The sequence below is a fragment of the Pelobates fuscus genome, chromosome 12 (assembly GCF_036172605.1).
Source record: "Pelobates fuscus isolate aPelFus1 chromosome 12, aPelFus1.pri, whole genome shotgun sequence".
In the NCBI taxonomy this organism is placed as follows: domain Eukaryota; kingdom Metazoa; phylum Chordata; class Amphibia; order Anura; family Pelobatidae; genus Pelobates; species Pelobates fuscus.
Genome location: NC_086328.1, coordinates 2851691 through 2876308, shown reverse-complemented (window position 1 = coordinate 2876308; position 24618 = coordinate 2851691). Strand labels below are relative to the sequence as shown.

The following is a 24618-nucleotide window of genomic DNA, read 5'->3' as shown; positions in this document are numbered from 1 at the left end:
GGTTTGGATAGTGTCAGCCCCCTCTGACAGTAAGTACTGTGCAGTCAGGTAGGTAGTGCTGTGACCCCCAGCTGTACCATCACATTATATTATATTATTATATTACCTCCTCCACACACAGCTGCCCATAGGCCTCCTCCAGCTCCCGGAGCTCAGTGAGGGAGGACAGCTGCTCCATACTGAGTGCAGAGCTCCCACCTCCCAGGACACCAGCTGAGCTGCAGCCAGCCATGTTTACACTCCACGTCACATCCTGCTTCCGGGTGCAGGCAGCGCCGCGGACACCTATCGCCCGGCGAGGACCCCTATACACAGCAGGCAGCGCCGCGGACACCTATCGCCCGGCGAGGACCCCTATACACAGCAGGCAGCGCCGCGGTCACCTATCGCCCGGCGAGGACCCCTATACCCAGCAGGCAGCGCCGCGGACACCTATCGCCCGGCGAGGACCCCTATACCCAGCAGGCAGCGCCGCGGACACCTATCGCCCAGCGAGGACCCCTATACACAGCAGGCAGCGCCGCGGACACCTATCGCCCGGCGAGGACCCCTATACACAGCAGGCAGCGCCGCGGTCACCTATCGCCCGGCGAGGACCCCTATACCCAGCAGGCAGCGCCGCGGACACCTATCGCCCGGCGAGGACCCCTATACCCAGCAGGCAGCGCCGCGGACACCTATCGCCCAGCGAGGACCCCTATACACAGCAGGCAGTGCCGCGGACACCTATCGCCCGGCGAGGACCCCTATACCCAGCAGGCAGCGCCGCGGACACCTATCGCCCGGCGAGGACCCCGCTCTCAGAGCCTGGTTTGGCGCGATATGGCGGGTTGGTAACTAGCTGCAGACAATCCGCCTCCATCCTCCCGCCCTGCAGCTCCCACACACCGGGAACACGGAGCCCGGCCACCCGGACAGGAACAGCATCGCCCCCAGGTAGGAGATCACAGCGCCCGCCCCGGCCAACCCCACACTGCGGGGGGAGCGAGAGGCCGGGCCGCAAAGGGTTAATACAGCCTGGGGGGAGAGTAACCCGGGATATAGGGGGTTAATACAGCCTGGGGGCAGTAACCCGGGATATAGGGGGTTAATACAGCCTGGGGGAGAGTAACCCGGGATATAGGGGGTTAATACAGCCTGGGGGCAGTAACCCGGGATATAGGGGGTTAATACAGCCTGGGGGAGAGTAACCCGGGATATAGGGGGTTAATACAGCCTGGGGGAAAGTAACCCGGGATATAGAGGGTTAATACAGCCTGGGGGAGAGTAACCCGGGATATAAGGGGTTAATACAGCCTGGGGGAGAGTAACCCGGGATATAGGGGGTTAATACAGCCTGGGGGAAAGTAACCCGGGATATAGAGGGTTAATACAGCCTGGGGGAGAGTAACCCGGGATATAAGGGGTTAATACAGCCTGGGGGAAAGTAACCCGGGATATAGAGGGTTAATACAGCCTGGGGGGGAGTAACCCGGGATATAGAGGGTTAATACAGCCTGGGGGAGAGTAACCCGGGATATAGGGGGTTAATACAGCCTGGGGGGAGAGTAACCCGGGATATAGGGGGTTAATACAGCCTGGGGGGAGAGTAACCCGGGATATAGGGGGTTAATACAGCCTGGGGGAGAGTAACCCGGGATATAGGGGGTTAATACAGCCGGGGGGGAGAGAGTAACCTGGGATATAGGGGGTTAATACAGCCTGGGGGGGGAGTAACCCGGGATATAGGGGGTTAATACAGCCTGGGGGAGAGTAACCCGGGATATAGGGGGTTAATACAGCCTGGGGGAGAGTAACCCGGGATATAAGGGGTTAATACAGCCTGGGGGAAAGTAACCCAGGATATAGAGGGTTAATACAGCCTGGGGGAGAGTAACCCGGGATATAGAGGGTTAATACAGCCTGGGGGAGAGTAACCCGGGATATAGGGGGTTAATACAGCCTGGGGGGAGAGTAACCCGGGATATAGGGGGTTAATACAGCCTGGGGGAGAGTAACCCGGGATATAGGGGGTTAATACAGCCTGGGGGAGAGTAACCCGGGATATAAGGGGTTAATACAGCCTGGGGGAAAGTAACCCGGGATATAGAGGGTTAATACAGCCTGGGGGAGAGTAACCCGGGATATAGAGGGTTAATACAGCCTGGGGGAGAGTAACCCGGGATATAGAGGGTTAATACAGCCTGGGGGAGAGTAACCCGGGATATAGGGGGTTAATACAGCCTGGGGGGAGAGTAACCCGGGATATCGGGGGTTAATAAAGCCTGGGGGAGAGTAACCCGGGATATAGAGGGTTAATAAAGCCTGGGGGAGAGTAACCCGGGATATAGAGGGTTAATACAGCCTGGGGGAGAGTAACCCGGGATATAGAGGGTTAATACAGCCTGGGGGAGAGTAACCCGGGATATAGAGGGTTAATACAGCCTGGAGGGAGAGTAACCCGGGATATCGGGGGTTAATAAAGCCTGGGGGAGAGTAACCCGGGATATAGAGGGTTAATAAAGCCTGGGGGAGAGTAACCCGGGATATAGAGGGTTAATACAGCCTGGGGGAGAGTAACCCGGGATATAGGGGGTTAATACAGCCTGGGGGAGAGTAACCCGGGATATAGAGGGTTAATACAGCCTGAGAGAGAATAACCCGGGATATAGGGGGTTAATACAGCCTGGGGGAGAGTAACCCGGGATATAGAGGGTTAATACAGCCTGGGGGTGGGAGTAACCCGGGATATAGGGGGTTAATACAGCCTGGTGGAGAGTAACCCGGGATATAGAGGGTTAATACAGCCTGGGGGGAGAGTAACCCGGGATACAGGGGGTTAATACAGCCTGGGGGGGAGAGAGTAACCTGGGATATAGGGGGATAATACAGCCTGGGGGGGAGAGAGTAACCTGGGATATAGGGGGTTAATACAGCCTGGGGGGAGAGAGTAACCTGGGATATAGGGGTTTAATACAGCCTGGGGGGGAGAGTAACCCGGGATATAGAGGGTTAATACAGCCTGGGGGAAAGTAACCCGGGATATAGGGGGTTAATGCAGCCTGGGGGGAGAGTAACCCGGGATATAGGGGGTTAATACAGCCTGGGGGAAAGTAACCCGGGATATAGGGGGTTAATACAGCCTGGGGGAAAGTAACCCGGGATATAGGGGGTTAATACAGCCTGGGGGGAGAGTAACCCGGGATATAGGGGGTTAATAAGCCTGGGGGGAGAGTAACCCGGGATATAGGGGGTTAATAAAGCCTGGGGGGAGAGTAACCCGGATATAGAGGGTTAATAAAGCCTGGGGGAGAGTAACCCGGGATATAGAGGGTTAATACAGCCTGGGGAGAGTAACCCGGGATATAGGGGGTTAATACAGCCTGGGGGAGAGTAACCCGGGATATAGAGGGTTAATACAGCCTGAGAGAGAATAACCCGGGATATAGGGGGTTAATACAGCCTGGGGGAGAGTAACCCGGGATATAGAGGGTTAATACAGCCTGGGGGTGGGAGTAACCCGGGATATAGGGGGTTAATACAGCCTGGTGGAGAGTAACCCGGGATATAGAGGGTTAATACAGCCTGGGGGGAGAGTAACCCGGGATACAGGGGGTTAATACAGCCTGGGGGGGAGAGAGTAACCTGGGATATAGGGGGATAATACAGCCTGGGGGGGAGAGAGTAACCTGGGATATAGGGGGTTAATACAGCCTGGGGGGAGAGAGTAACCTGGGATATAGGGGGTTAATACAGCCTGGGGGGAGAGAGTAACCTGGGATATAGGGGGTTAATACAGCCTGGGGGGGGGTAACCCGGGATATAGGGGGTTAAAAAAGGCTGGGGGAGAGTAACCCGGGATATAGGGGGTTAATACAGCCTGGGGGGTGCGGGGGGAGTAACCCGGGATATAGGGGGTTAAAAAAGGCTGGGGGAGAGTAACCCGGGATATAGGGGGTTAATATAGCCTGGGGACAGTAACCTGGGATATAGGGGGTTAATACAGCCTGGGGGAGAGTAACCCGGGATATAGGGGGTTAATACAGCCTGGGGGGAGAGAGTAACCTGGGATATAGGGGGTTAATACAGCCTGGGGGAGAGAAAGGGTAACCCGGGATATAGGGGGTTAATACAGCCTGAGAGAGAGTAACCCGGGATATAGGGGGTTAATACAGCCTGAGAGAGAGAGTAACCCGGAATATAGGGGGTTAATACAGCCTGAGAGAGAGATTAACCCGGGATATAGGGGGTTGATACAGGGGTTTAATACAGTGTGAAAAAAGAGAAGGGAGGAAACCGCGCCCTAAATATATACAGATGTCGATATATATGTATATATACGTACACAGAAGTAGTAGTTATGGTCTCATACAGTTTACCTAAAAAAAAACCCCATAAAATGATAATAGTGCAGTATGTCAAGTATAGTGGGTGCGTGGATAGATATCAGGAATAATCCACACTCACATTGCCCAGAGCTTACTTAGAGCTCAGCTGTTTACACGCCTGGTCGGAACAATCCCCGTCTAAGGATATGTAGATATCTTGACAATCTCAGGTAGGCGATATGTAGAAAGATAAGAAAATCCAGATGGTGCAGTATGTACTGATAAAATATATAAATAGATAATAAAATATCATACTCACATTTGCTAGAGCAGAACTTGCTCTAGTCTCAATGGCATAGGTGGTATAGTCCCCACCAAGGAACAAGATGGTAACCAGGAGAAGAAAAAAAAAAAATCCAAGTATAGTACAATGGATAAGGATAATTTATTTAACACAAATATATAAAAAAATTAAAAGTATATGTATAAAGTCTATAAAAGTCCACTTGACGCGTTTCACCTGTAAAAAGGCTTCATCAGAAGTGTGGAAAATGTCCTGGTCCCATTCGTTTTTATAAGAGTCCTAATAATGATGATTTCTTCCTGGTGTGTATAATTGGAACTTCCTGTAACCAACGGTGAACCGCACGCGTCATACCGGAAGTGACGCGGCGTGATGGATCCGTGGTTAAATCTGCGTTCCATATATATGGAACGCATACAGAACTACTGAAGTAATGTTGCGTTCCATTGGAGTAATAAGAGAAAAATACATTATAACATAAGTATATACTTATTGGGGTGAGCCGATTACAAGTTCATTCGGACTCGTCCTAGACCTTCACTTGTGTCGCCCCGGAAGTGACGCGGCATCAGGGGCCGTGGGTATCAATGCGTTTCACGTGTGGAACGCAAATGCTGCCAAAAATGATTCCGGTATGCATTCTTGTTAAGGGAAACAGTCTTCAATGAAATAATCTCGGTGAAAGAGATATATGATTGTTGGTCACATAAAACTTGGTATCTGACAAATAATACATATTGAAAATAAAAGGAGAAATATTTTAAATAAAAAATATAAGAGGTATAAATATTGTAAATATGGAAATAAAGATAAATAAATAAAGAATCTGATGTCAAATCAGATTTGAAAGAAGCAAAAATACATTGGAAATGCATCAAATATACATGTACACTAGCTTATAGATAAATAAATAAAAATCTGAACTTGTATAAGACATATAAACAAGGTACAAAGCAATGAATAAAACATGCAGCACCCAATAATATGATAAAATAATATATCAGATCCTCCACCCCATCATTCATATTATTGGGTGCTGCATGTTTTATTCATTGCTTTGTACCTTGTTTATATGTCTTATACAAGTTCAGATTTTTATTTATTTATCTATAAGCTAGTGTACATGTATATTTGATGCATTTCCAATGTATTTTTGCTTCTTTCAAATCTGATTTGACATCAGATTCTTTATTTATCTTTATTTCCATATTTACAATATTTATACCTCTTATATTTTTTATTTAAAATATTTCTCCTTTTATTTTCAATATGTATTATTTGTCAGATACCAAGTTTTATGTGACCAACAATCATATATCTCTTTCACCGAGATTATTTCATTGAAGACTGTTTCCCTTAACAAGAATGCATACCGGAATCATTTTCGGCAGCATTTGCGTTCCACACGTGAAACGCATTGATACCCACGGCCCCTGATGCCGCGTCACTTCCGGGGTGACACAAGTGAACGTCTAGGACGAGTCCGAATGAACTTGTAATCGGCTCACCCCAATAAGTATATACTTGTTATAATGTATTTTTCTCTTATTACTCCAATGGAACGCAACATTACTTCAGTAGTTCTGTATGCGTTCCATATATATGGAACGCAGATTTAACCACGGATCCATCACGCCGCGTCACTTCCGGTATGACGCGTGCGGTTCACCGTTGGTTACAGGAAGTTCCAATTATACACACCAGGAAGAGATCATCATTATTAGGACTCTTATATAAACGAATGGGACCAGGACATTTTCCACACTTCTGATGAAGCCTTTTTACAGATGAAACGCGTCAAGTGGACTTTTATAGACTTTATACATATACTTTTAATTTTTTTTATATATTTGTGTTAAATAAATTATCCTTATCCATTGTACTATACTTGGATTTTATTATTTTTTTTTCTCCTGGTTACCATCTTGTTCCTTGGTGGGGACTATACCACCTATGCCATTGAGACTAGAGCAAGTTCTGCTCTAGCAAATGTGAGTACGATATTTTATTATCTATTTATATATTTTATCAGTACATACTGCACCATCTGGATTTTCTTATCTTTCTACATATCGCCTACCTGAGATTGTCAAGATATCTACATATCCTTAGACGGGGATTGTTCCGACCAGGCGTGTAAACAGCTGAGCTCTAAGTTAGCTCTGGGCAATGTGAGTGTGGATTATTCCTGATATCTATCCACGCACCCACTATACTTGACATACTGCACTATTATCATTTTATGTTTTTTTTTTTTTTTTTTTTAGGTCAACTGTATGAGACCATAACTACTACTTCTGTGTGTGTGTGTGTGTGTGTGTGTATATATATATTATACTGGAGTCACGGGCCAATCTCTTCTGCTGTGTGCAAAGTGTCCTGAACCCTTCCTGTGCATAATATGATGAGTTTTTATGTCTCTTCTCTGATAAATCATGAAGAGATTCTGATTCTGATCAGCTGCACATATTCTCTGTATAATTGGTCCCACTGGAAGCTCACTGCTATCTGTAGGTCTAATATATATATCTATATCTATATCTCCATCTCTATCGACATCTGTATATATTTAGGGCGCGGTTTCCTCCCTTCTCTTTTTTCACACTTATTTACGACAAGGTTGGGGTTCCTTGTATTGGTTACTGCTGCCATATCATCATTAAGTATATAGTGAGCGCCTAATTCACCCAAGTTCACAGGGGTTTAATACAGCCTGGAGGAGAGAGTAACCCGGGATACAGGGGGTTAATACGGCCTGGGGGAGAGAGTAACCCGGGATACAGGGGTTAATGCAGTCTGAGACAGAGTAACCTGGGATATAGGGGGTTAATACGGCCTGAGAGAGAGTAAACCGGGATATAGGGGGTTAATGCAGACTGAGAGAGAGTAACCCGGGATATAGGGGATTAATGCAGACTGAGAGAGAGTAACCCGGGATATAGGGGGTTAATGCAGACTGAGAGAGAGTAACCCGGGATATAGGGGGTTAATGCAGACTGAGAGAGAGTAACCCGGGATATAGGGGGTTAATGCAGACTGAGAGAGAGTAACCCGGGATATAGGGGGTTAATGCAGACTGAGAGAGAGTAACCCGGGATATAGGGGGTTAATGCAGACTGAGAGAGTAACCCAGGATATGGGGGTTAATACGGCCTGAGAGAGAGAGTAACCCGGGATACGCGGGGTTAATACGGCCTGAGAGAGCGTAACCCGGGATACGCGGGGTTAATACGGTGAGAGGGAGAGAGTAAGTAACCCGGGATAAACGCAGTTAATAGTGTGAGAGAGAGTAAACCGGGATACGCGGGGTTAGTACTGTGTGATAGATAGTAACCCGGGATACGTGGGGTTAAGCACATTAATGCACATTGTGTGGATCCTGATGGGTCCCCAGCTTGGGTGTATAGATGTTTTGGGGGCTTGTTTACATATTGGGAGTTCCCAGGTCTGTTGACAAAACCCCAACTCTGTGGTCATTCAATTTGTTTGTATTTATGTACATGTTAATGCTGGGTGCAGCTGTGGGCTCATTGAATCCTGTGATGTGTTAATAGATAGCTGAGGGCTGGGATTTGGGTTCATTGAGGTCTGTGCATTACTAATAGTATTTTCATTCTTTACAGTTGTCGCCTTGAAGGATCCCATCCTTTCTGAACACCTTCTTTGTACGTCGCCTGCCTGTCTCAAAATGTTCCTTTACAACATCACCCTGCAGAGAGCTACTGGCATCAGCTTTGCCATCCATGGAAACTTCTCAGGTACGGGGGACCAGGGGAGATTAAACATGTCTGAATTATCCAAGTACACTGCTCTGTTTGTTAATTGACGGTTCTTTCTGTATTCAGGAACCAAGTTGCAGGAGATTGTGGTTTCCCGGGGTAAGATTGTGGAGTTACTCCGTCCAGATGCCAATACTGGCAAGGTGCACACTCTTCTGACGGTGGAGGTTTTCGGGATTATTCGCTCACTCATGGCGTTTCGTCTGACCGGAGGAACCAAGGATTATATCGTGGTGGGCAGCGACTCCGGGCGTATCATTATTTTGGAATATCACCCCTCTAAGAATATGTTTGAAAAGATCCATCAAGAGACCTTTGGAAAAAGTGGATGCCGTAGGATTGTACCAGGTCAATTCCTGGCTGTAGACCCTAAAGGCAGAGCTGTGATGATCAGTAAGTACAGTGCTCTCCTGGGGAGATTGCTTCTTACTGTGCATGAAAAGTATACTTCCTGTATTGTCATCAAAGCATGGTGTCTGCATCCTGATTGTCAGGGCACAGGAGCTCTGTGTCTGTACCAGTATTGTGTGACAGGCCCTCCGTGCTGGTATATGCTCCCACCAAGCCAGTCCCCAGTTTGTGCATATAGAACTTGGGATAAGAGCCCCTCCTAGTGCTTCGGATGCAGTCTGTAGTGTCTGCTTTTATCTGAGCTGCCTGGGTTTCTCATGCTGTGACCAGACGCTAATATTGCTGCTCCTGCTCTGTGTCCCGGCCTTTGTAAGCCCCTCCCTCTGGCTGCTGCGCATGTATTTACGTCATATGTTTTTCACCAGGTGCTATTGAGAAGCAGAAGTTGGTCTACATTCTGAATCGAGATGCTGCGGCCCGGCTGACCATCTCCTCTCCACTGGAAGCCCACAAGGCCAATACCTTGGTGTATCACGTGGTGGGTGTGGACGTGGGCTTTGAAAATCCGATGTTCGCCTGTCTGGAGATGGATTATGAGGTGAAGAATTTTGTATTGCTTATGGCCAGCCTGTTCAGACGAGAAGGATGAGGTTTTGTGTCTGGCTGTATACAGTTCAATGGGTCACATCATTTTATTTAATTTGAGAGTTCTGGTCTTATTTCCTGTAGCTGTCCGTTTAGAGCAGCGTCGGTTTAGAAATATTGGTGCTGTCTGAAATGAAAGGGTTAATTCATAGTCTCTGCAGTTTGAATGTGGAGCGTTTTCAATATATTAACTAAAGTGAGACTTCAAAGTGAATTTCAAATTTAGGGGCCGAGGGGCCCAATTGAAAAGCATAGCTGACTTTGTTTTTACAATTCACTCAGTTCTCCCTTTTAGTGAATAGCATAAGAGTTTAACCCCTTTGCTGCTGGAGTTGTAACTTCACCTGAAGGGTTGCCTGTTTAGTATCATTAGTTCTTGGCATATTACTACCAAATATTATTTATTGGCCAATGAATGGCCACTGGCTGGACTGTTTGGAGTAACCCTTGTAATATCTGTGTGTTTTGATTTCACTCCCTGTTCTGGTACAAAGTGTTCTATGATGCTCAATGTTTTGATATGAGATGGTGAATAGATGTTTTGCAATAAGTGATCGAATCTGACAGTGACAGTGTTTCCGTCTGTACACTCCTTTCTTGGTACATGTGGTACTGGTAGCGGTTTCTTACATAAGCAGAGACTCTACATTCTGATTTATGCTTAAAATGTACTTTTCCTTTATACATTTTTTTTTTTTTTTAGGAGGCTGACAATGACCCCACAGGGGAAGCAGCTGCCAACACGCAGCAAACACTAACTTTTTATGAGCTGGATCTTGGGCTGAATCACGTGGTGCGCAAATACAGCGAGCCGTTGGAGGAGCATGGGAATTTCCTGATCACAGGTATAGCCTTCTTCCACAACCGGAGTCACGGGCCAATCTCTTCTGCTGTGTGCAAAGTGTCCTGAACCCTTCCTGTGCATAATATGATGAGTTTTTATGTCTCTTCTCTGATAAATCATGAAGAGATTCTGATTCTGATCAGCTGCACATATTCTCTGTATAATTGGTCCCACTGGAAGCTCACTGCTATCTGTAGGTCTAACCCAGTGAATACTTTCCCACCATTTAGTTCCTGGCGGTTCTGATGGTCCCAGCGGCGTGCTCATCTGTTCAGAGAATTACATCACGTACAAGAATTTTGGAGACCAGCCAGATATTCGATGTCCCATCCCAAGGAGACGGGTGGGTCTACTGCTCTCCATAAAATACTGTGTTTTTGTTGATGTGAAAGATTTGTGATGAGTTTTCATGTCTCTTCTCTGACTAAGTCCCTGGAGAGGAAACCAAATCTCTGATGTCTTGCGTTAGTTTAGTAAAGTGGAAACACTGTGGTTGTGCAGCAGAGAATATACGGGCCTAATAGTCCATGTGATCCTTTTTCTCTCTTTCCCCTTTCTATACGTAGAATGATTTGGACGATCCTGAACGAGGAATGATTTTTGTCTGTTCAGCTACACACAAGACCAAATCGATGTTTTTTTTCCTGGCTCAGACTGAGCAGGGGGACATCTTTAAGATAACCCTGGAAACCGATGAGGATATGGTAAATAATTCTGTAGATCAGATGTGTTTAGAGCTGGAATTCTCATGGACTGGGGATGTGATGGGGCTACCTCTTTAATTGGCTCTTGCTTTTCAGGTAACAGAAATCAGATTGAAGTATTTTGATACGGTTCCAGTGGCAGCCGCGATGTGTGTTTTGAAAACGGGATTTCTTTTTGTGGCGTCAGAATTTGGGAACCAGTAAGTTGCATGTCTCCATTTTCATCTATTCGCCCATGTTTAACCCATTATCGTGGTCGAGTTTTGTATACGTGTCTAAGTTCAGAATCTTTAGTCAATGAATCGAAATGGTCACCAGACCTGCAAGGCACTGCTGCAAAATGGTTTTCCCCATTGCCGGGGAACGGGGCAATGGTACTCTTAGCATCATAACCACTACAGCAGACCTGAAGTCACCCTGTAACTCCTCCACTTTTGGTCAGAATGGGGGGGTGTGCATGGGTGCTTGTTTACATATTGGTACTTGACCTTACGCCACGATCCATACTCTGGGGCAAATGGGCATCATGTGACTCTAAACCATCATAATGCTAATAGGATGCTCGTATCCCATTACCCCCACCCAGTTATCTCTACCAGATTGCTCATCTGGGTGATGACGACGAGGAGCCAGAGTTCTCCTCCGCAATGCCCCTGGAGGAGGGGGACACCTTCTTCTTCCAGCCTCGTCCACTGAAGAACCTGGTGCTTGTGGATGAACAGGACAGCCTCTCTCCCATCATGTGCTGCCAGGTACTGTGCTTACATTCTCACTCTCCTCAATGCTTAGTATTTCAAGGTTTCCTGAAGATACATAAAACTGTTTTCTGTCTTTGTTTTTTTACTCTGGAGGTAGCCATACTGTGCCCCGTAGACTGTATGCTGCTCCTTAGCTACCTTATGCTTTTGGTAACTTTGTCCTTTCCTTGTTCAGATAGCGGATTTGGCCAATGAAGATACACCACAGCTCTATGTTGCCTGCGGTCGGGGACCACGTTCCTCACTTAGGGTTTTGAGACATGGACTCGAGGTGAGAAATCTGTCCATTTGTATAGAGTTCCAGGCTTGCTATGATGAGTATTCATGTCTCTTCTCTGACAAACACATGGGGAAGGTTATAGAATGCTGAGCTTTCATTATATGTTAAGAGATTGTGTGTGTTCTGTCAGTGACTGCACCAGCTAACTGCCTGTCTAATTCTAGGTATCTGAAATGGCTGTGTCTGAGCTGCCCGGTAACCCAAATGCTGTGTGGACAGTTAGAAGGCACATTGAAGGTATGCACACACCGTTCTGTCTGCTGAACAAGTGGCTTTATAGCTGTAAGGTTGTAGTACTGTCTAGCTGTTTGCAGTGAATGGAGAGCAGAGTGTGTGGGTTTACATGCCTACTTATGGCTACATTAGTGGCCTTGCAGCGGTACTCTGAATGGAATTTCTAAAATGAGGGGAGTCCTCTTTATTTGTCGTCCTAAATAGCTATAGTAGGTTCTCGAGGCTCTAACCAGACTCGTCACGCCGCTGGAGCAGGCTAGCTATAATTAGTGATAATAACTATTTGGTTTGCTCCCAGTTTAAAGATCCAATATCTTTTAATAATGGAATTCTATTTTATGTATATGCTGACATCTAGAAAACTCGTGTGTTTTGGTATCCGGCTGCCTTCTCCCAGTCTGTGTAAGATTGGCAGTAGACTATATGTCTTAGCCGGCTGCTTCACACTGAGCAGAGATTGCGCCCTCCTTTAACTGTGAGAGGGAGATTAGTATTGTCATATAGTCCAAAGGTTTCTGTAAAAGATCTGATTAGTCCCCTTTATACAAGCTTCTGGGTTTTAGCTGTTTAAATTGATACAGAATTCTAAATTAAAGATGGGCAGCTCCCTGTATGGGCTTACATTTTAAGTAATTCCTTGGGCTCTCTTCTCCTGCACTATGCTGTTCAATATTAAAATGTGTATAACCCTGTTTCTTAATGTCTGGCGATGCAGCATTTTTAATCAGGAACATGGTACATGGTTCCCCACACACCATCTCCTATCGAACTAACTCTGGCTGGTACTTGGTGATACACTCTCCCAATACCAAGCCTTTCTTTTTCTTCCGCAGGTATCTGGTGGGGGAGGAGGTGCTGGCTAACCCCCCTCCACACACACAGGTGTGTATCTGCTGCCGTCCCTTCTGCTCTATGAAGCTGGCCCTTCACTGCAGTTACAATAAGTCAGTCAGTTGGCAATGAACACACATGGTTACCTGACCTCTGATGTTAAAACTACTGCAAGCTCTCCTTTAGGACCATTTATCTGAGTGACTTTAATATTCATTCTTCTTCCTGCCCCTCTGTACCCCACTGATAGACACAGGGTAACATGGTAAACATGGGTGTGACTGGAATCCGTGTGTATTATCTGTGTGAACATCTAGTACTTCCCCTCACCTTCCCAACCTCTTTAAAAGACCTGGGGGGGATAGTTGGAAGTGGTGATGGTGGGCTTGTAGTTTGGCTGTCCAGCATGCTGTGTAAAACTGTTTTTCTAGTAAGTGTTAGCCATCTATCCTGAAACATTTGAGATGGGGGGGGGGAAGTTGTAGAAATCAGAAATGTTTCCAAATCTATTATTTAAAGATTCTATTGTGGAACCGCCAGGAGGGCAGTGTGTGTGTTTTTATTTAGGAAAAACTCCAGGCACCATAACCACTAAAGAATGCTCCAATGTAATAAGTGAAACAATTTGCCAATGGTTTTATTTTTAACTGGTGACTGACAGTTTCTGTCCCGAGCCTCTTACAGAGCCAGGAACTCTCTGCCTGAGTTAAGCGCGGTAGTGTAGGGTGTAGCTCATTGGGTGAGAATGATCAGCTGGCATGCTCAGCCAATGAGCTGGCCCTGCTTTGCAGTGCTTACCTCAGAAGGGGCCGGGAGAGGGGTCTAGTGGCTCTAGGTAAGAAGTGGAATTGTCTAGAAGAGTTTGCCAACTTGCCTTAGGGGGTTGCTTGGAGTGTACATAGTGAGTGTATGTTTTTGTATGAGGGTACCGTTATATCCGTTATTAAGGAGATAAATACCGGTATGTTCCAGATAAGTTGGACATTTAAACAATATGCGTCTAATCTCAATACGGAGTGTCTTTCTGCGGACGTTGATGCAGCCTTTGTACATTGCATGCAGAGTCTTTTTCTGACATGGCTTATGATTTAATATTGTTGGATAAGCTTTTCAAATGATACTTTGGGATACTTTTATTTAAAATATATTAACCATTATCCAAAACTATAAAATTGAGGCCTAAATTAGGTTGAAACGGTCTGGTTTTATTTCGATTCACCTTGTCTTTAACATGGCTGTCATGTCGGTCTCTGACTGTGTTCTTTGCTGTCCCCTCATGCAGATGAGTATGATGCCTACATCATAGTGTCCTTCGTGAATGCCACCCTGGTTCTTTCTATTGGAGAGACTGTAGAGGAAGTTACAGACTCTGGTTTCCTTGGAACAACGCCCACTCTGTCCTGCTCCTTATTGGGCGAGGATGCCTTAGTGCAGGTATGCAATGTCATGTTGACTCCAGGCTTCTTTGTCTTTCAATGATGTCACTGTGATAACAGTGTGGTGGCCCTTCCTGTAATGGCACTATGTTGGTGCTTTGTTACTGATAGAGGACTGTAGTACTGCATTGAGGGTTATCCTCTTGTTTTAGGTGTATCCTGATGGAATCCGGCACATCCGCGCAGACAAGAGAGTCAATGAATGGAAAACGCCAGGGAAGAAGATCATTGTGAAATGTGCTGTGAACCAGAGGCAGGTGGTGATTGCACTAACGGGAGGCGAACTTGTCTACTTCGAGATGGACCCAGTAAGTCACTGTGACTGCCTCCTGAGAGTAGCTGCCATTTACAGTTTAAACAAGCGTTATTGGCCAGATTTATTGATATGTTCTTACCATGTCATAGTTCATCTTTTCTTGATATGTACAGTGTATGATGCTTGTTTTTTCACTATGGGAATGATTATTTGGGGTGTTTAGCTAAACATGCATTTGATATTCTGCCTTTATTACAATAACCTGTTTGGGGGGGGGTTAATTAGCGGAATGTCTTTTTGGGCAGTGAATGGAACTTGCTTGATGGCCAGTAATCTGCTTCTATGGATGCTGTCACATGGTTTTTGTTCTCTCCATTGTCAGTCAGGGCAGTTGAATGAGTACACAGAGCGTAAGGAAATGTCCGCAGACGTGGTGTGCATGAGTCTGGCTAATGTTCCACCTGGGGAGCAGCGATCACGCTTTCTGGCTGTTGGACTTGTAGATAACACTGTACGAATCATCTCCCTGGACCCTTCGGTAAGTTTATTTTCTATTATATGTGTGACTTGGTATTCCTGATCTGGCTAGCGTGCTCCCAGCATTTTGATATTAAGACTGATCCTGACACATGTGACCTCGGTATCTGTCTCCCTCAGGATTGTCTCCAGCCGCTCAGTATGCAGGCTTTGCCTGCTCAGCCAGAGGCATTGTGTATTGTGGAAATGGGTGGAGCAGAAAGGCAGGACGAGCTCGGTGAGCGAGGTTCCATTGGATTCCTGTATCTCAACATTGGACTGCAGGTGAGAAGAGACATTTTTCTTTGTGTGAAGGTGTCTAGTTACTGTATTTGCAGTGAGATCACCTGTTATGCGACACCTAGGGAGATGTATCCATATGTAATATCTGATTCTATTACTTTCACTGGGTTTATTGTGTTTTGCTGGATTGAGCAAAAGGCCAGGTTTCCCCAAATGCTGATGTTTCGTGTTTACCTGTTCCGGCAGAATGGAGTACTGCTTCGGACTGTGCTAGATCCAGTCACTGGTGACTTGTCTGATACGAGAACCCGATATCTGGGATCACGTCCTGTGAAGCTGTTTCGTGTCAGAATGCAGGGACAGGAGGCGGTGAGTGCATAGAACTATTCCGATTTATGAGGAATGGGACAGTAAGAAATTACAATATACAAGTAAAGTGTGTTAAGACGCTTCTTACAAATTATACAAAGTGGGTAAGATCCACAAACACTGATATGTGAAGTGTTTCCTCCCCCCAAAAAAACACAAAGGGACAAATACAGAATAAAACGAACAATCGGTGTAAATAAAATCACCAGTGGTAAAAAGTGTATGGTATTATAACACAAATACATCCATATCACTAGTAGTTACTGGGATAATGGAGAAGACATTAAAACAACATGGTGTGTACTGTTAGTTACAGCCATTATCATGTAAATGCAGCTTCTGGGAGACACACCAGCTCCATACAGAGAATTCATTTTTGCTGTTCTCAGTAGCTGAGAGTTCTGAGGTCCGCAAAGGTCATCACTGATGCTCTTCTGTTTACAAACCAGCTGTTTTTATTGCTGACCGTATTGTCCGTTGTTGGGTGTCCTTCTATTGCTACTACTGCTGGTTGGGCCGTCCGAATACTGAGCTGCAGATTTATGGTGGAAATCCTGGAATCTGTGTGAATTTCATGACCAGTATATAGAGCTTTCAGGGTTCCTCCAATCTGTTTGTGGCAGCCACTGTCAGGTCCCTGGAAATGTGGGCCATCACTAATTTCAGGAGGAGCTGGAATCCAAACCCTTAATTCCACCTATAGCAGAATATGTAGGTTTAGAAATGGAGACTTTTTTTGATGCCTGCAATGCGTTCTAGTTGTCATGTTGGTTAACGCTTTATTTTCCCTTTTTTTTTTCATCATTTTGTTCTATTTTAGGTCCTTGCTATGTCTAGCCGTTCATGGCTGAGTTACTCTTATCAGTCCCGGTTTCATCTTACGCCTCTCTCCTATGAGACTCTGGAGTATGCATCTGGCTTTGCTTCTGAGCAGTGTCCAGAGGGTATAGTAGCCATTTCAACCAACACGCTGAGGCAAGTACAGATATACCATTAGTAACACTATTTTTGCACTCCGCAGCCGCACGGCGTGTTGTGGTCCAGTTTTTTTTTTTTGGTTTTTTTTTTTTTAGAAACAAGGTGTAGACTGATCTTCCAGTGTCGGTCTTCTCACTCCTGAGAGACCTTCATGCAGTCTAGGTTGCATCCGGTTTTATTTTGTCTTACAGTCTAGCTCTTTGCTTAGCGGAATGTTAATATGTATTTTGGGAAAGTGTCATGTTTTTACTTTTGTTTTTTGTATTTTAATTTATGAAAGTGTTTTTTTCTTCCTCTCAGAATTTTAGCTTTGGAAAAGTTGGGAGCAGTATTTAACCAGGTGGCTTTTCCTCTTCAATATACTCCTCGCAAGTTTGTAATCCATCCTGAAAGTAACAACCTGATCATTATAGAGACCGATCATAATGCGTACACAGAGGCCACCAAGGCCCAACGCAAGCAGCAGATGGCAGAGGTGAGGCTTGATGCATAAAATACTAGCTTATATGTAGGGTTAAATCCGTTTTCCTCCTTAATGTATCCTCGTCTCAATCATTTAACCTAGAAACTGATCTATACCGCATTACACGGCACATGGTTCCTGGTTCTCAGACCTTGTATGTCTTCTCCCGTTTAGGAAATGGTGGAAGCGGCAGGAGAAGATGAGAGAGAGCTTGCCGCAGAGATGGCTGCAGCATTCCTGAATGAGAACCTGCCAGAGTCCATCTTTGGTGCCCCCAAGGCTGGAAATGGCCAGTGGGCATCGATTATCCGTGTCATGAACCCCATCCAAGGAAACACCTTGGACCTGGTGCAGCTGGAGCAGAACGAAGCTGCCTTCAGGTTAGGCTGGAGCTCTAAGGTTTCATCTGTCTTCATATCTGAAGTTAAAGCAATCCTATTGATGTGGGAATAGATCTGTAGAAAGCTTCAGATTTCACTGTTAGGACCAGCAACCTCATCTGTACGGTCTGTCATATTAAACGAACCCACCCATCTCACTAACTCGTGTCATCCTCCTTTGCAGTGTGGCCGTCTGTCGCTTCAGTAACACCGGCGATGACTGGTATGTTCTGGTGGGTGTGGCCAAGGACCTTATCCTGAACCCACGCTCTGTCGCTGGTGGGTTGGTTTACACCTATAAACTAATAAACAATGGAGAAAAGCTGGAGTTTGTGCACAAGGTATGTGCTTCATGGGATGGGGGCTCTGACAGCCTGGATGGGTGGATGGATTGTAACTGAACTTTCTCTGCAGACATCAGTTGAGGAGGTTCCCGCTGCGATCGCTCCATTCCAAGGGCGAGTCTTGATCGGGGTAGGAAAGTTACTGCGTATTTATGACTTGGGGAAGAAGAAACTGCTGAGAAAATGTGAAAATAAGGTATGTCGACTGATTCTGAAACCGCTGTGGAAAAGGGGCTGGGTCATGGGTTAACTGGGTATAACTAATGATGTGTGTGTTTCACGTGCTAACCTTGGCAGGAAGTCTGTATTTGTATACATACAGCTTCATGTATCCCAGAGCAGTCAGTTTGTGTATTGATTCTGTGCATTGGAGAAAAATTCTGAAGTCCCTTTTAGTAGAAATGATCTAGCGAGGGGTATAAAGCTGTGCAGTTATCGCCATACTGAACACAACGTTCCATGCATTATACAGCTAGTGCACACAAGTTGGGGAGCAGAAAAGGCTTGGTGGAATTAGATTAGACCCATAACATTTCTCCTGGACTCTCCATTGAAGTCCTATTTCAGAAGCCGTGCCTCATTGTATATTATGGGAATGTTTTATATCTGTATGGGAGGCTGCTGCTATATGATGCCAGTCATATAATTATTCTTCCCTTTGTCACTTAGCACATTGCCAACTTTATTGTTGGTATCCAGACCATCGGGCAGCGTGTGATTGTGTCTGACGTACAGGAGAGCTTTATATGGGTGCGTTACAAACGCAATGAAAACCAGCTGATCATTTTTGCAGATGATACCTACCCTCGCTGGGTCACTACTGCCTGCCTTTTGGACTATGATACGGTAGCCGGGGCTGACAAGTTTGGAAATATCTGCGTGGTGAGTGGATGTCATAGCTGGATACTGTTTTATGCTGCGGTGTTGTGCCAGTGCACCCACAGCGTGACACAAGACGTTTTGTGTACTACCAGTTGTTTATTATTTTATTTATATAAGGCCAGCAAATTCCGTAAAGCTGTTCAATGGGATATTGTGTATTTGTAATATCCTCTATATATGCACAAAAAGCCAGAGCCCAGGCTTTACCATAGGTGTGTCCAATAAAGGAACTGTAACCAGAGGAAGGAATTTAACTGCAGTTTCCATAGTGATTTCTCCAATTTTCTGTTAATGACAAACCTCTTCTGGTGGGATAAAGCTTTTTGGATTTATTTACTATAAAAATTTGTACAGAAATTTGGTAACAATTCCAGTAGGATGCACATTCAGTGTTTAGGAGCCAGTGTGAAAATGGTCAGCAGCTCAAGGGTTAACCATGTGCTGGATGGCCAGCACATGGTAAACCACCATATAATAGTTCAGTATCTTAAAGCCATATATCGTTTATTCTATCTTGTTCAGCACTTGTTCCTATTTAAAGGTATACCACTCCTGACTATGTATTAGATTTTATCTGATATTTCCCTCAATTTTATACCATTTTTTTTTGCCTGAATTATCCGCTTTACGAATACCCGTGGTGTAAAACTGGATAGGAGAAGTAGCATCAGGGTGATTGCAGTAGATGTGCTTTATTCTGCCTGTTCGGACTGGCCTCTCCTGATGGTTTTTTTTATCCTCTGTCTTCAGGTGCGATTACCTCAGAATATAAATGATGATGTTGATGAAGATCCCACTGGTAATAAAGCCTTGTGGGACAGAGGTCTTCTCAATGGTGCTTCCCAGAAGGTAACTGCCTGCCTTTCTCTCCAATTTTTGCTTCTGTTTGTGTTTTCTTTCTCCCTCTAACGGAATTTGTCTGTTTTCCCCTCAGGCGGAGGTGATCATGAATTACCATGTGGGAGAGACTGTGCTGTCACTACAGAAGACTACACTTATTCCTGGTGGCTCTGAATCGCTGGTCTACACTACTTTATCAGGAGGGATTGGAATCCTTGTTCCCTTCACATCACATGAGGTGACTTGGCAAGCCCAGCATTCTCTAGGGCCCTTTGAGACATGTAGCCATGTTATTTATGACATTTTATACCAATGTGTATATTGAGAGACTTTTAAATCTCTTAAAGGGACACTATAGGCACCCAGATCATTTCATGACATTGTAGCGATCTGGGTGCAGTGTCCTTGTTCCTCTTAGCCCTGTGATGTAAAACATGAGATGCTGTACTGTTTATATTGTGGGATTAAGACCGCCACAAGAGGCGCCAAAAACGTGAACCTGCTCCTTCTAAATCCCCATAGAAAGCATTGATTCAATGCTTTCCTATACAGAAGGCCCAATGCACAGTGGCACTCACTGCCATTAGGTTCCATATCGGCTGGCGGAGGAAGAGCTCGACCCAGTGCCGAGGGAACTCTGAGCTGAAAACTGTTATTTAACCCTTTCATGGCTGGGGGTGAGGCATGGAGCAGAGGAACATCGATTTGAAGCATTGCTATAGATGGACAGCGTTCCTTTCACCCTTCCGTGTGCGCGTTTGTCCTTTCACCTGACCGTGTGCGCATTTGTCCTTTCACCTGACCGTGTGCGCATTTGTCCTTTCACCTGACCGTGTGCGCATTTGTCCTTTCACCTGACCGTGTGTCCTGTTTCACATGTAGAATATTAATCCATGCATTTTCTCCTTACTTTTCAGGATCACGACTTCTTTCAACATGTCGAGATGCACCTGCGCTCTGAGCACCCCCCGATCTGTGGTAGAGACCACCTTAGTTTCCGCTCTTATTACTTCCCAGTCAAGGTGAGTATTTTTTTTACTTGTCCTATTTACAGTAAGGGCTGTGCCGTTACTCATCAAGATAAAGTAATGGACAGCAAGGCTGTCTTAAAACAAGCCTCTACGAACACTTTATGCTTCACAATGGGAAGCTCTGTGTAGGATTTAATTGGCATCCTGGGAGCCATGCCCTTTTATCCATCCATTATTATTAGCCTTTTATAGCGCCAACATATTCCGCAGAACTTCACAATTCTGCAAAGGCTATTTAGAGGTGAAGGAGAGGCCTGCTGATTGCTCTACAGCTGGTAACAATCACCATGGAAACCAATGGAATGTTCCTGCTGATTGCTCTACAGCTGGTAACAATCACCATGGAAACCAATGGATTGTTCCTGCTGATTGCTCTACAGCTGGTAACAATCACCATGGAAACCAATAGAATGTTCCTGCTGATTGCTCTACAGCTGGTAACAATCACCATGGAAACCAATGGAATGTTCCTGCTGATTGCTCTACAGCTGCTAACAATCACCATGGAAACCAATGGAATGTCCCTGCTGATTGCTCTACAGCTTGTAACAATCACCATGGAAACCAATAGAATGTTCCTGCTGATTGCTCTACAGCTGGTAACAATCACCATGGAAACCAATGGAATGTTCCTGCTGATTTCTTCTTCAATAATGCCCCCAATGAAGGCCAATAGATTAGAACCATTGTATCCTTTTGTTCTCTGATATCACTGCCTATTTTCATTTCACAGAATGTTATAGATGGAGATCTGTGTGAACAGTTCAATTCAATGGAGCCAATAAAGCAGAAAAGTGTTGCAGAGGAGCTGGACAGGACGCCCCCGGAGGTCTCCAAGAAGCTGGAAGACATTCGCACACGCTATGCCTTCTAACCAGGGTCAATGACCCTACATATTTTTTGAAGATCTGTTTGCGCTCTGGTGCCCAGCCATGGTTGTAGAGCCATTGGTTTGATGTTGTGGACAATGGGCGCACTTATAAATCCTGTGTGGGTGTACAGATGGTAATAGGCCAGAGGTCACATCCTGGAGAAGACTGGTTTCCTTGTGGCGTCGGACACATTCTGTCTCTTGGTGAGCAGCTTTTGGTTAAACAGATCGTTTTTATTCGCCCACCCTTTCAGGCTGTAAATATAGTTTTGTATAATAATGTTTTTTTGTTTTAAGCATTGAACCTGTCTGAATAGACTTTGCAGTTGGATAATATTGTCTGAATCTGATGACTGAGTAAGAATAAATATTTTTTTTTTTTTTTATAATATATTCATTATTTATTGTTCCTGCTTGTTAATATAGCCATTTATTAACCCCTGAAGTGCAACATTCATAAGTCTGAACACTGAAGACCTTATGCCAACATGGAACCTGAATCTCTATTCAGCCCTGCATTCATCAAATGAGATGGTGGGGGCATTACACTGCTGCTACTGTACCCCATTGTAAGTTGTAATGTTTGGCTTCTTACCTGGGCTCTGCTGGCCGCAGCTCCCTGCCTCCACTACTAATGCCAATACTAAGCAGGAACTCTCCTGAACAAAGCTCATTGGCTGATAGTCAGCTGATTACTTGCAGGCAGTGCAGCTGTGAGGGCACAGTCAAACCCAGGTAAGATGTCAAATCATTCTGAGAGGGTACGCATTCTATAAACCGTGCAGTAAAATGCTAAACTTAAATTCTGTGCATTTGCAACAAATCCTCAGCCTGTGCATCATCTAAAGTCTGTTTCCATGAAATCAGTAAGTAAGCGACTGTTCTAAAACTAGTAAGGGTTTCTGCCCTAAAGGCAAACTATTAAACTAAAAATAGTATCACAAAAAATATGCACAACAGTGGAGGTGAATATATAGAAAACTCTAACACCTAAAAGTGGTATCCCCTACACCACTTGAAACAAATCATATACATACATACATATAAAAGGTGGAGTTTCCGGACAATTTTCCAACAGATATTCTGCAAAATAAAATGTGCAAACAATAGTGCAATACAGTATAAAATCTTTAAAAGATGAAATGAAAAGAGTAATATCACGCACAAGCCTAGAGTCATACCCTCATATGACTCAAGTTGTATGCGCCTTTGGACTGATATAGGAGGTCCACATTCTTCTTTTTCCAATGTGATATATGCTTGCCTTTTCCCTCTTAGCTCCAAGATGTACAAACGCCAGATGAGAGTGACTTCTTTTTGAGAAAAGGGTGCTTTATTGATCCAAATAAAATTCCAAACATAAAAATAATAAAATCATGCCAGATAAGTATCTGGATGAACTATATTGTTATAAACCGTGTCCAAAACGCGTTTCGCCCTCAAAATAGGCTTCCTCAGTTGGCTGTTGTGTAGTCCGTTCGATTTTCTTTACTTTAAATAGCCCGCCCGTCAATTGGTGCTTAGATGGATTCCATTTCCGGGTTCCGTCGAGTGGAACGCAATGTGCGTTCCAACGCTTCCAAATTGCGTCTGTTGGAACGCAACGTGCGTTCCACCGATATACTACATTGTTCCACTTCCGGGTATGATGTTGCCGATCGGGATTTATTTCTTTTTTCCTCCCTTCTCTTCCCCGAAAACTTTATTAATGTTTGGCAATATGTATGGTGCTTCATAGTCCATTTTTATCCCCATAGTATTACGAAGAGAGAGATTTATATCATAATACAAATTAAAATTAGTATCCTAAAAAGATAAATAGTTACATACACTTATGCACAGTGATCAGAATATTCTTAAAGGTACACATATATTTAATATTTATAAATCACATTATCCAAATGGATATAGATTATCAATGGTTTGGTTTAATACATAAAAAAGTAGAGAATTGTAGGAGGCTAAAAGGAGATAAAAAAAAATTGTAAAATTGATCCATAAGAATATATACCTAAAATAATAAAACTCAAAGGTTGATGTGAAGGAGAATTAATTCATAAAGTGGCACAATTCAAAATCGTTATTTAGTCCATGTGGTATCATAGTGTTAAAATTAAAAATGCATTTCATTTCTTCCATCCCTATTTTTTTTTTCGTGTAGTCTCCTCCAATCCTTTTTAACAAGTTTGATGGCACTAAAAAAACAAGATAAAAAGAAGGAAAAAAATGGGGCAATGACAATATCCAGTTTATTTGCAGTTATAATGGGAATAATAGAAAAGTAAGTTTATAAATAAATACTGGCATATTTTAAAAGACAATCCAATTTTAAAGAGTATTTTACCGGAAAAACCTAAAATAATTTATAGAGGAGATAAAAATCTTAAGAATTCCCCAGTACAGAGCAGTAATAAAGAAACCACATCAATAAATCATTTTCTGAGTATGAGCAAAGGCTTCTATGGATGGGACAATGTCTGGCTTGTAAAAATACTAGAAATAAAAAACGACATAATAGACTTGGAACCTATTATAAATAAACAATTTGAAATCAAAGATCATTTAACCTGCTATTCCAAAGGGGTAATTTATATTTTAAAATGTCCTTGCAACCTTCTATATGTGGGTAGAACAATTCGATGCCTTAATAGAAGGATAGCAGAACACATAAGAAATATAAAAAAATGGAGTAGAGACACACAGTGTTTCAAACCATTTTAAAATAGCACATAATCAAAACCCTGACGGAATGTTTTTTTTTAGTGCCATCAAACTTGTTAAAAAGGATTGGAGGGGAGGAGACTACACGAAAAAAAAATAGGGATGGAAGAAATGAAATGCATTTTTAATTTTAACACTATGATACCACATGGACTAAATAACGATTTTGAATTGTGCCACTTTGTGAATTAATTCTCCTTCACATCAACCTTTGAGTTTTATTATTATTTTAGGTATATATTCTTATGGAT

The 24618-nt window shown here is 44.2% G+C and overlaps 2 protein-coding genes across 2 annotated transcripts in view; one reads left to right on the top strand and one right to left on the bottom strand.

The window, feature by feature from the left end:
* Positions 1-265, bottom strand: part of COG4 (component of oligomeric golgi complex 4) — a 42230-nt gene extending 41965 nt beyond the window's left edge. The window contains exon 1 of the mRNA XM_063438053.1: positions 107-265. Within this exon, the coding sequence (XP_063294123.1) occupies positions 107-232 (126 nt within the window). The 5' untranslated portion in view covers positions 233-265. The remainder of the gene's footprint in view (positions 1-106) is intronic.
* A 483-nt stretch (positions 266-748) lies between these two features.
* SF3B3 (splicing factor 3b subunit 3) lies at positions 749-22031 on the top strand. Its single transcript, XM_063438088.1, has 26 exons — positions 749-936; positions 8235-8369; positions 8457-8783; positions 9167-9339; positions 10090-10231; positions 10461-10573; positions 10797-10934; positions 11031-11134; positions 11521-11686; positions 11868-11963; positions 12137-12209; positions 14320-14471; positions 14626-14781; positions 15112-15267; positions 15387-15530; positions 15735-15857; positions 16678-16832; positions 17136-17310; positions 17473-17678; positions 17863-18019; positions 18093-18218; positions 18692-18904; positions 19655-19753; positions 19839-19982; positions 20662-20766; positions 21509-22031. Exons 2-26 carry the CDS (start codon positions 8300-8302, stop codon positions 21647-21649), a joined length of 3654 nt encoding a protein of 1217 aa, XP_063294158.1. The 5' UTR covers positions 749-936; positions 8235-8299; the 3' UTR covers positions 21650-22031.
* The last annotated feature ends 2587 nt before the right edge of the window (positions 22032-24618 follow it).